Source organism: Nansenia antarctica (genome assembly GCF_963989245.1).
Source record: "Nansenia antarctica genome assembly, chromosome: 1".
Taxonomy (NCBI): Eukaryota; Metazoa; Chordata; class Actinopteri; order Argentiniformes; family Microstomatidae; genus Nansenia; species Nansenia antarctica.
This window is the reverse complement of record NC_137674.1, coordinates 87,936,967-87,948,131: the sequence shown is the minus strand read 5'-3', so window position 1 is coordinate 87,948,131 and position 11,165 is coordinate 87,936,967. Positions and strand designations below refer to the sequence as shown.

The 11,165-nt window shown below is 45.1% G+C and overlaps 1 protein-coding gene across 1 annotated transcript in view; it reads right to left on the bottom strand.

The window, feature by feature from the left end:
* tenm4 (teneurin transmembrane protein 4) overlaps nt 1-11,165 on the bottom strand; it is a gene marked incomplete at both ends in the record, with an annotated part of 257,838 nt that overhangs the window by 163,114 nt on the left and 83,559 nt on the right. Inside the window, one exon of the mRNA XM_080526836.1 lies at nt 5,549-5,719. Coding sequence (XP_080382962.1) covers nt 5,549-5,719 — 171 coding nt within the window. The remainder of the gene's footprint in view (nt 1-5,548; nt 5,720-11,165) is intronic.

The following is an 11,165-nucleotide window of genomic DNA, read 5'->3' as shown; positions in this document are numbered from 1 at the left end:
AGAAAACATGTCCAAGCATAGGCTGCATTGTACAATTCTGAGCAAAACATGGCTGGCAATCATGGCTGTTTCTTCTTTTAGTCCTCACATTCACAGGCACACAACTGGGTACACTTCAGGCCGAATCGATAACATTTGCATCGTCCTCTGCATTCAGTCTTGCAGCCGCATTTCGTCAACTGCTCACACGTCTGAACAATCGGTGGAAGGGTTGTCCAGACCACTTGCCAGACCTCACCATCTTTTTTCCAGCCCCAGTTGGCAGGGCTTTCAATTTGCATTTTGCACACTGTTGCCTGGCCCCATATGCAGGCAGCTTGGAAGGCAGACCGTTTCACATGCTGAACAAGGGATGCGCTTGTCGGTGGAATGGCATCATAAGACCTTTGCTTCCGCGCAAATAATTCTAGTCTTGCCTCATCAACCTTGCCTGTAGTGCTCTGCTTGTCATACATGGTGATGACAAACTTCTCAAGGATGTTGAGGTCTGCATCTTCTATGATAGGTGGGTACTGACTGAGCTTTTTGAAGACAGGGCTCACTTCAGGGCAAACCTCCCATGCTTGCCATGCCGTTTTTTTGCCTTTGCCACGAAAAGCTGACACAACATCACAGCCAGTGAAGGCGTGAAAGAACAGCATGCCACTGGATTTCTCTGGGCCAAGAGAAAGCACCATGTCATGGATAGGCAACCACTTAATGGACTGACCTTGGCCAAATTCTACCCAAAGCCTTACTAAGCCTGCATCCTGAAGAGTCGCAAAAACATTGACTGCAACAACAAGAATATCTGTGTCGCATGCCTTGATCAACACAGACTTCATCTGTTGCTTGGCTGCATGAAGAGTATGTATGAAGATTCTGGAGTCAGCTTCCTCATGGTTACATGGACTTAAGCCTTCAAGGCTGATGGGCTTGTTTGATAGAGCCTGCTCCCCTTTGGTCACAACTATGACATTGTTGGGACACAGGGTCACTATCTTGTCGGCTAGGAACATGAAGAGCTCAGTCTTGTTGTTGCTGTCTCGCAGGAAGCTTTTCCAGTTGGGTGGCAGTTTGTTTTTGTCTGTCACTCTTCGTCGACCTCCCATACCTCTGTTTGACCTAGTTTCAGCCTTCAGGCTTGAAGTCCAGTAGACATCAAAAATGATATCTGTTCGCTCATACTTTGATGAGTAGGTCTGGATTTTTGGAACTACATCCTGGACAGCATATTCCTCAAAGGTCTTTGATGTCGTAGGAGACAATGAATGCACAAGAGAGGAACCATCAATGATAATGGCATCACATTCTGGTTGTTTGTCAGGAGAAATGGTAGCTTCCAGAATTTTTGAAAGCTGAGACTTCTGGCCAGAGTGGAGTTTCCCTGTGTCACTCAGTGCAGCAGGGAAAGGTTGATTCTCATGCTTAAAGAACTCAAGCAGGTCACACTCTCGTGATTGGCACGATATAAAAAGCTGCGAGAACAGACGACAGTCATCTTTGAGTACCTGCTTCTTCATGTCACTGGAAGCTGCAGCTGCCTCTTGGCGAAAGAAGTCGGCTTTGTTCTTTTTAATGGGCTTATAGAAGGAACCCTCATCCCCCAGACCATTGAAAAAGTCTCTGAAGGCAGCTTGACCTTTCTCAAAGTGAGTTCTTACAAGCTCAGCAGCACTGGGATGTGCGATGGTTTTTGTGTCCAATGTGAGCAGATCTTTGGACTCTTCCTGGAAAGGATTGCCCAGATCCTTCATCACATCAAACAACGTTTGGACCTTGTCAGTGAAGGACTTCTGAGACTGACTGGTCTGCTCATGATGCCTGACATCTTTGTTTGCTTCTTTGACTTGAGATGCCAACTCATACTGGTTGACTAACTGGCTAACTTCTGGTCCAGACACCATCCACAGCCTCAGTGCAGATGGATCCTCTGTAAGGCCAATGGCACCACCATCACCTTTAACAACTGCATTGGCCTGCTCGTGAGCTTGGTCAATGGGTAAGCCTGAGAACTCCCTGTGAGTCTTGTGGACCACAAACTTTCCAAGCTGAAATTCATGGAAAACCTGAGGATGAGTTTGCTCCAAAGACGCCATGTCCATCTTGAAAACTGGCGGCCATATTGGAATTCAATTGACACAATTGAGTTCCAGTAAGGATACATTCATTTTGATGTTTGGACCATTAACCCATTTCTGTTCATTCAAGTTCTACTCCAAAAAACGTTATTTTGCATCTGATGAGGCGGCCATCTTGAAAAGTGGCAGCCATCTTGGATTTTCAGCTGGAAACCGTACTTTTCTTAGAAAGTACATCCTGGACATCATTTGTGCCAAATTTGGTGCTTGTATCACCAAGTGAACGATTCTTATGAAATATTGATTTAATCTGCTGCACTACTACCCTGATCACCTTCAACACCCCTACCTACCCTGGACACCTACCCTTTTAAATCAGCCCTCAAAACCCACCTGTTCTCTAAGGCCTTTGGCCTCTAGTCGAGTTTTGTCACTCTCGTTGTCTTTGTTTCTTTGCTTTGTTTTTCTGTTCTGTCTGTCTGACTGTCTGTCTATGAAATCTGTTAAGTGTCCTTGGGTTTGAGAAAGACACTATAGAAATCTAAGCTATTATTATTATTATTAACTCTGAGCTGTGATATTATAACACCACAAAATCTCAACTTTTATACTATAACGTTCCTTTATATATTTATATTATAACGTCCCTCTGGAACGCCCTCCCCAACCACATCAGACAGGCCAACACCCTCCCAACATTTAAACAGGCCCTCAAAACCCACCTCTTCAAGCTCGCCTTCACCAGTTAACCCTCTCCCCCTCTCCTTTCCATGTGTCCCCAGCACTTTAATTAACACCTTAATTAGGCCACTATACTGTACCTTTTGTTTCTTTGTATTATTACTACTCAATCTTTTCAGTTTGTAAAGCGTATTTGAATGTCTAGAAAAGTGCTATATAAGTCTTATGTATTATTAATATTATTATTATATTATAACACTACAACATCTCCAGTTTGCATCCCAGATGTCAGGGAGGGTGTTTGTGTTTATTAACTGTTTAATAAATCATTCAACCCAGAACCTGTGATTGAATGAATAAATGCTTCTCTGAAAAACTGAACAACTGTACACTATAATATATATATATATATATATATATATATATATATATATATATATATATATATATATACTGTAGATGGATATTCTCCAAGAGCAAATATTGCACGAGCATCGGGGAAGGCACTGGTGTATGCGCTGTACACCTTAGCGAAGAGGCATTGATCAGCAGTGTTTGTATTGACAACGCCACACTGTAAGGCAGAATTAGAAAGCCATGGCTATTGATTTTCCGTCAGCAACAGCTGTCACTCAGCGTGTTAAGCTCTGGAGTGACCGGGGGGACTGTTGTTCAGCCAGACACATTTTTGCTGCCATGTGTTAAATGAAAAAGACAACCCTCGGATTCATCTAAATGGTAATGCTTCTGTGATATCCCACCTTTATTCGCTGCTTCTGCTGTTGCTGCTGTTGCTGCTTGCTGCCTATGATGGAAAACCATATGAGTGACTGAGTCTGTCTGAGTGGCGGAGAAGCAAAACTTTCCTGGTGTGGAGAAGTTGGGGTGTCGGGGGGGGTTAGAGACGACGCTTTCTACCGCTGCCAGAAGAGTTAGCCCAGACTAGGAAGATGAAAGGATCACAGCCGTTGTGAAGGAGGACAGAATGGCTAATCCCTCCTTCTCCTCCTCCTCCTCCAGCCCCCTGGACACTCTGTCCCCTAAAGCTGCTGCCTCCAGCTCCCTCCCTCCAGGAACAAATAACAACTTTTCTTTCCTCCACTTACAGCAACTTCCAGCGGATTACAATGCAGATCTCTCAGCAGACCGCTGAGACCGGGAACCAGCGAGGAGCTGGATGATAGCACACGATGATGCGCTGGGCTGTGTTCTGGGAAGGCCACTTATAGACTTGGAAGTTTTGGGGAAAAGGGACTGAAAAGTTTTCCTGGTTTCAAATGTTCTTCTGCGAATGCTATGTTGAGATTATAACGTTGTTGTTCGTGGCGTTTTGGAGGTTAATCACATTGCCCTGAAACCTGGCCACCAAGTACTGTATCTGCAACTACGTTTAGCACACTTCCTGATTAACACTAGAACAGCCGTGTCTATGTTACCTACTATAAGAGTTTAACACTAGAGCAGCCGTGTCTATGTTACCTACTATAAGAGCCGCCTCGGGGATCACATGACCATAGTCTTTACAATGGGACGCTGCTACTTACACACAGCGACCACTAGTTGGCCGCCTTGTAAATTAGCCTGCCTCCTACACAGAAAAACTGCAAAATACTAGAAAAAAGCTTCATACTAGCTTATGAATGAATGAATGAATGGTCTTTATTGTCATTGCTATAGTACAGGTACCAAACAACGAAATTTGGGAGGGGTGGCTCCCCTGGTGCTAGGAAAGAAAAAAAAAACTAAAAAAACAAGAAGGGAAAGGAGCTGGTTTACATAAATAAAGGCTATGTACACTATCCACTATACTATACTGTACAGATAAAACACTGTGCTGTACTCTATGCTATGCTATACATATTCTAACATTTCCTATTTCTCTGCAACCTTATGTACCCTAGAGTTGTCATATTGCACATAGTGTTATTGCACATTCATTTAAAGTGTCGCAGTTTGCAGGCTTGAATGTACACATTTGTGCCTCAGCACTACACCTGATTTTTTCAATCCAGCAGCTGCCATCCCTGATGTGATGTTGAAAAAGTAAGGATACTGGGTGGTAGAATGCACATATCTAGGACAAGTCATGAAAGGAAGGTCCTGAAATATGATAGAGTGCAAAGATATACATTTTGTTTTACTCACTTGGTCAAATGACCCCACCCACGGCTGTTCTAGTAGATTCCCATTGTAAAGACTATGGTCATATGACCCCCGAGGCGGCTTTTATAATAGGTAACATAGACATGGCTGTTCTAGTGTTAAATGCCCCCCCCCCAGCCATTGCTGTTCTAGTGTTAATGACCCCACCCATGGCTGTTCTAGTGTTAATGACCCCATCCATGGCTGTTCTAGTGTTAATGACCCCACCCATGGCTGTTCTAGTGTTAATGACCCCACCCATGGCTGTTCTAGTGTTAATGACCCCACCCACGGCTGTTCTAGTGTTAATGACCCCACCCATGGCTGTTCTAGTGTTAAATGCCCCCCCCCCCACCCATGGCTGTTCTTGTGTTAATGACCCCACCCATGGCTGTTCTAGTGTTAATGACCCCACCCACGGCTGTTCTAGTGTTAATGACCCCACCCATGGCTGTTCTAGTGTTAATGACCCCTCCCCACCCATGGCTGTTCTAGTGTTAATGACCCCACCCATGGCTGTTCTAGTGTTAATGACCCCACCCACGGCTGTTCTAGTGTTAATGACCCCACCCATGGCTGTTCTAGTGTTAATGACCCCTCCCCACCCATGGCTGTTCTAGTGTTAATGACCCCCCCCCCCCCCCCCCCGGTTCTGAGTTTCTTACCGTCCTCCTTGGCCCGGCGGTCTGGCAGCTCCAGGCCTGTGTTCCCCAGGGGGGGTCCGGCCAGGCTCAGGTCCGTGGGGAGGGGGGGGCCGCTGGCGTTGTCGTCAGACAGCTGGTACATCTGCCTCTGCAGCGGCTGCAGGTGCCAGTTCAGCCCGAACAGATGCATGGCTGCAACAGACCAGAGAGAGACAGATGCATGGCTGCAACAGACCAGAGAGAGACAGATGCATGGCTGCATGGCTGCAACACAACCAGAGAGAGACAGATGCATGGCTGCAACACAACCAGAGAGAGACAGATGCATGGCTGCATGGCTGCAACACAACCAGAGAGAGACAGATGCATGGCTGCAACACAACCAGAGAGAGACAGATGCATGGCTGCAACACAACCAGAGAGAGACCGATTCATGGCTGCAACACAACCAGAGAGAGAGACAGATGCATGGCTGCAACAGAACCACAGAGAGACAGATGCATGGCTGCAACAGAACCACAGAGAGAGACAGATGCATGGCTGCAACACGACCAGACAGAGACAGACAGATGCATGGCTGCAACAGGAGCAGAGAGAGACAGATGCATGGCTGCATCAGGAGCAGAGAGAGACAGATGCATGGCTGCAACAGGAGCAGAGAGAGACAGATGCATGGCTGCATGGCTGCAACAGGAGCAGAGACAACATTCGATCTCTGATGCCCAGCTCCTCCTCTCTGTCTCCCTCTGCTACCAACCCCTCGCCTGGGAGTTTGCCATCCCTCCCATGCTTCACAGAGGTTCAGCAGAGCCACATTATTGAAATCCTTAGAGGTATGAAATCATGCACTTGCGCCCTGGACCCCATTCCCACTGCTCTGCTCAAGTCATACATCCCCATTCTCAGCCCATTCATTACTCAAGCTGTTAACCTCTCCCTTCGAACTGGTCATGTCTCACCTGCTCTCAAAGTCTCTGTCATCCGCCCACTTTTCAAGAAGCCCACCCTGGATCCGGAGGTTCTAGCCAACTATAGGACTGTCTCCAACCTTGCCTTCCTGTCCTAGGTTTGACTCTCACCTGACCTTCAGTGACCATATAAAACACCTGTGCAAAACCTCCTATCATCTCAGAAATATTTCCAAACTCCGTCCCACTCTAACCCTCAGATGCGGAGAAACTTGTCCATGCCTTTATCTCCTCAAGACTGGACTACTGCAATGCGCTCTTCATCGGGATTCCTGGCAAAAGCATACAGAGTTGCTTCTGAAAAGCATCCAGAACAGCGCTGCCAGGATCCTGATGAGAGACCGCAAATACGAGCACATAACGCCCACATAACCCCCATTCTACACTCACTACATTGGCTCCCTTATTCAAAAAGGCCTTTGACTGTTGAACTGTGTTCATTCTTGTGATTTATTTTGTGTTTTTTTAGTTAAAGTTAAATGTTTTTAACTTATTATGTTTTAGGCTGTTTTTTGTTTTGTTTTGTTTTTACTCTGTAGCACTCTGTAGCCTGCTGTGTACCCAGGCTTGAGACAGGGTTTTATATTGTAGTAATATTAATGTAACTTAATTTACTTAAAATTTACAGAAGATTCCTTGTTTGTAGTGCCTCTAAGTTGTAATGAGATCTGCCCCAATTACTGCACCCTGACAATATTTTAGTTTAGAATAAGGTTAGGGGGTAGGTGCGGAAACGTGACCATAGCTCAGCCTAAGAAGGTCTGATCGACTAGGGGTCGATATCTACTGTTCAGGAGACTCAGGTGCGTAAAAAACTCTCTGGTCTCACGTCTCTATCACAACCACAGCCCGACCTACGAGCGAATCATACGAAGGGGCGCAAGATATGGCAGGGGACTTTTTCTGGCAAAACTCCGGTTTTGAAGAAAAGCAGTCCATACATTTAAGAGGTGATAACCACTAATAAGCTGCCAAACCAAAAGGTCTATCATATCAAAACATAATCCTGGGATGTATAGGAATAAAAAAATCACATCTAGAATTTGCCCACCCATATGGTAATGAAAAATGGTTTGCCCAAGGACTATCTCGACTTTTACCACGTCACGCGCGGTATCAACCAATGAAAATGCGTGGGGCATCAACCAATGAAAATGCGTGGGGCATCAACCAATGAAAATGTGTGGGGGCGAGGACAACATGCAAGACACGCCCCCATATTTGCATACAGATCTGATAATCGGGGGAAAGAATGAAAGAATGAATTTGGAAAAGAAAGAATGAATGTGGAAAAGAATGTGGAAAAGAAAGAATGAATGTGGAAAAGAATGTGGAAAAGAAAGAATGAATGTGGAAAACAATGTGGAAAACAAAGAATGAATGTGGAAAAGAATGTGGAAAACAAAGAATGAAAGTGGAAAACAAAGAATGAATGCGTAAAAGAATAAATAAATATAGAAATGTATTTCCTTATACTGTGTGTATTCATTCATTTATGTATTCATACATTCATTTATTTATCTATATATCTATTGTTAATTTTGACAGACTTGGTCCTCCATACAACAGGACCAGAGAGAAGACAGAAAGCACTCTGTCAATCTGAAGTATTTTCCCGTAACACACAAGATTACTTACAGCCGACGGGCTATGGGACTATTTCCCAGAGGCCCTAGGGAAATCAAAGTTATGATTATGTGAACGTTTACTTCACGACGATCTCCTCAGACAGCTGGGGGGATGACAGAGCAGGAGGGAGAGGTAACAGGAGGGAGAGGTAACAGGAGGGAGAGGTAACAGGACACATAAAACAACAAGTTTAATGGTTAATGAAGCCAGGCAGGAAATGCTGAGCAGGTGATATGGGGGAGACGGATGCGGTCTGTTTAGGACAGAACGTGTCGACCCCCCCCCTGACGTAGACACGCCCAGCCCCCAGGGCTCTGCCTCTCTGCTGCCTCTCCTCTCATCCCCCTCATCCCCCCCATCACCTTACTAATTTACCCCCAATCCTGGAGAGACAAGGAAAAGGATGAAGTCAGCAGGAAACAGGACAGGGGGGGGGGGGGTGTTATGTGTGAATGCCGGGGAGAAGACAGCGGTATCACAAGGTCAACAAAAGGATTGCCCTCTGGGACAATGGCCGACGGGGAGAGAGAGAGAGAGAGAGAGAGAGAGAGAGAGAGAGTGCAGGACAGAGAAGGAGGGAGGTGGGGGGGGGGGAGTGATAGATCACCAGGAGGAGAATAGACAAGACCAGCTTAGCCAGGCGAAAGCCTTGCACCTCGGAAGCTGAAGTCAGCAGAATAAAAAAGGCTCCGACAATAGTTGGAGTTTGTCGTTTGTGAGCTAAGCTCCTCGAATAAATAACAAACCAGTTAAATTATGAGGTGTGAAATTAGCAGCCAGTTTAGAGGTCTTCTAGGAGGGGCGGGAAAGGGATTCTGTATTCCTCGAACGGTGCGCTTTTGTTTTGTCTGTTAATGTGTTTTCGTTTTTCCCTCAATAAGAGTCTCTCTCTGTCTCCTCTGACGACCTGCGGACGGATCGGAGGCTAAATGACTTTTCTGCTTCACTCAGTATCAGAATATAGAGGGGATTGATTAGTTTTTTTTTCTGTTTTTTTTCGGTGTGGCTTCGAAATAAAATATCTTCTTATCTCGAAACAGGTGAAGAGTAAAATAAACTAATGATCTATTCTTGTGTCGATGCCTTTGTGAAATAAACACACCTACAGCAATCATTCTTAGCACATAAATCTAAAATAAGAAGTGGATCTTCGTAGAAATAAAAGCCTAAATTGTGCCACCGCAATTGTCAGATTCTCTGTTCAACGAACGGAATGCTAAATAAGTAGCATATAGTGAGGGGAGAAGGCGCAATACTGTCTCATGTCTCTAATCTGGATGTTCATATCTAAAAACAACTTTACCAAAAAAATTATATCTATTTATCTATCTATATCCATCCATCCATCCATCCATCCATCCATCCATCCATCTATCTATCTTATCTATCTATCTATCCATCTATCTATCCATTTATTTATCTATCCATATATCTATCTATCCATATATCTATCTATCCATCTATCCATATATATATATATATATATATATATATATATATATATATATATATATATAATAAAGCAACACTAAGAGAGTAATCTGAATGTTAATATATAAAAACAACAACAGCAATAATCAAAAGGATGATAACAAAGCAACACTAAGAGAGTGATCATTGATAAGCGTTTGTGTTTACTAAGGATCATAAAGATAACAGTTGAAGATAATACTTCATAGGGGCTCTTTCGAGACGTCTAAATTGAAAATAAAAACAAACTAATGAAGGAGAATCTGACTCGTGCGTATGATATTATGATATTCATTCCTCCTTCTGCTTCACAAATTGCACCATCAGTTCATCCTGGGAGGATGTTAAATCGCCTAGCTCGACATTAGCTTCAAATTAGCAGCTAAAAACCATCATGTGAATCTGACAGGCCCGAGATCAGACGATCAGACTGGCTGTATAAATAAATGAATACGTTGCATGTCTCCAGAGGGAAACTCTCCCGTGGATTGCGGGCAGGAGAGCAACGCCATGCCGTAACCCTTCACTCAGATCCTGCTGAATATCTGCCCCGAGATTATCCTTCTAGAACATGCTGCTATGAAGGATTGAAGAGAGGCAACAGCCTCTGGTTCTGGTTTTCTTAATGAACAGATAGATAGAGAGAGAGAGAGAGAGAGAGAGAGAGAGAGAGAAAGAGAGAGAGAGAAAGAGAGAGAGAGAGAGAGAGAGAGACACAGAGAGAGAGGGATGGACGGACGGACGGACGGACGGACGGACAGACAGACAGACAGACAGAGAGAAGATTGCTCAGTTAGTTTATCTCCCTGACTTGGTTCCACACCAGAAGGTCTATGCGTTTCTCAACCAGTCCAACTTTTCACGTTCGCTAAGGAAGCAGACAGAAATAACTGAAATAACAGATACAGTGAAAGTGTCTCATGAGGCAATATAAATGCAACCTCCCTAACCCCCCTTCCCTCCCCCCCCCCGCCTCAGAGGAGGACACAGGCAGGTGGCTCGTCTGTAATTCGACGGACATCCACTCCTCCTTTTCATTTGCGGCTCTACATCCATCGATCGGAGAGAAACAGAGAGAAGAGAGGGAAGTTCTGTCCTATGTTACTGAGCAGAACAATCACATCAAAGCCACCAAGCTAGAGGGGGGGGGGGGGGTGCCGTTCCAAATGTCCCAATAATCACCTCTCTGCGGGGCCTATTGTTCACCCCAGCCCCGTCCCAACTGCCCCTAAGAGCCTCTAAGGGAAAACGACTTACCGAGCCCCCCGCCCCCCCTCCCCTCTTAATGATTTACTCCAACAGTCTTGGTAGCCTATCTGCGATATGCAGAGTGTTGGACACCGGCCAGGAGAGAGAGAGAGAGCCTTCTTCTGAAATGTCTTTTGCCAGCTTCCAAAACTTTTTCAGAAGCAACTCTGCACTCTCCACAGTGCTGAGGCTGCTAGAAGAGGCTTCAAAAGGGGGAGACAGGGAGACAAGGAGACAGGGTCTAGGAATAACAAGGTGGTTCTACAGAGAGGTCCACGGGCAACAGACAGACCTGCTTCTAGTGGCCAGTGACCTGTCGGGGT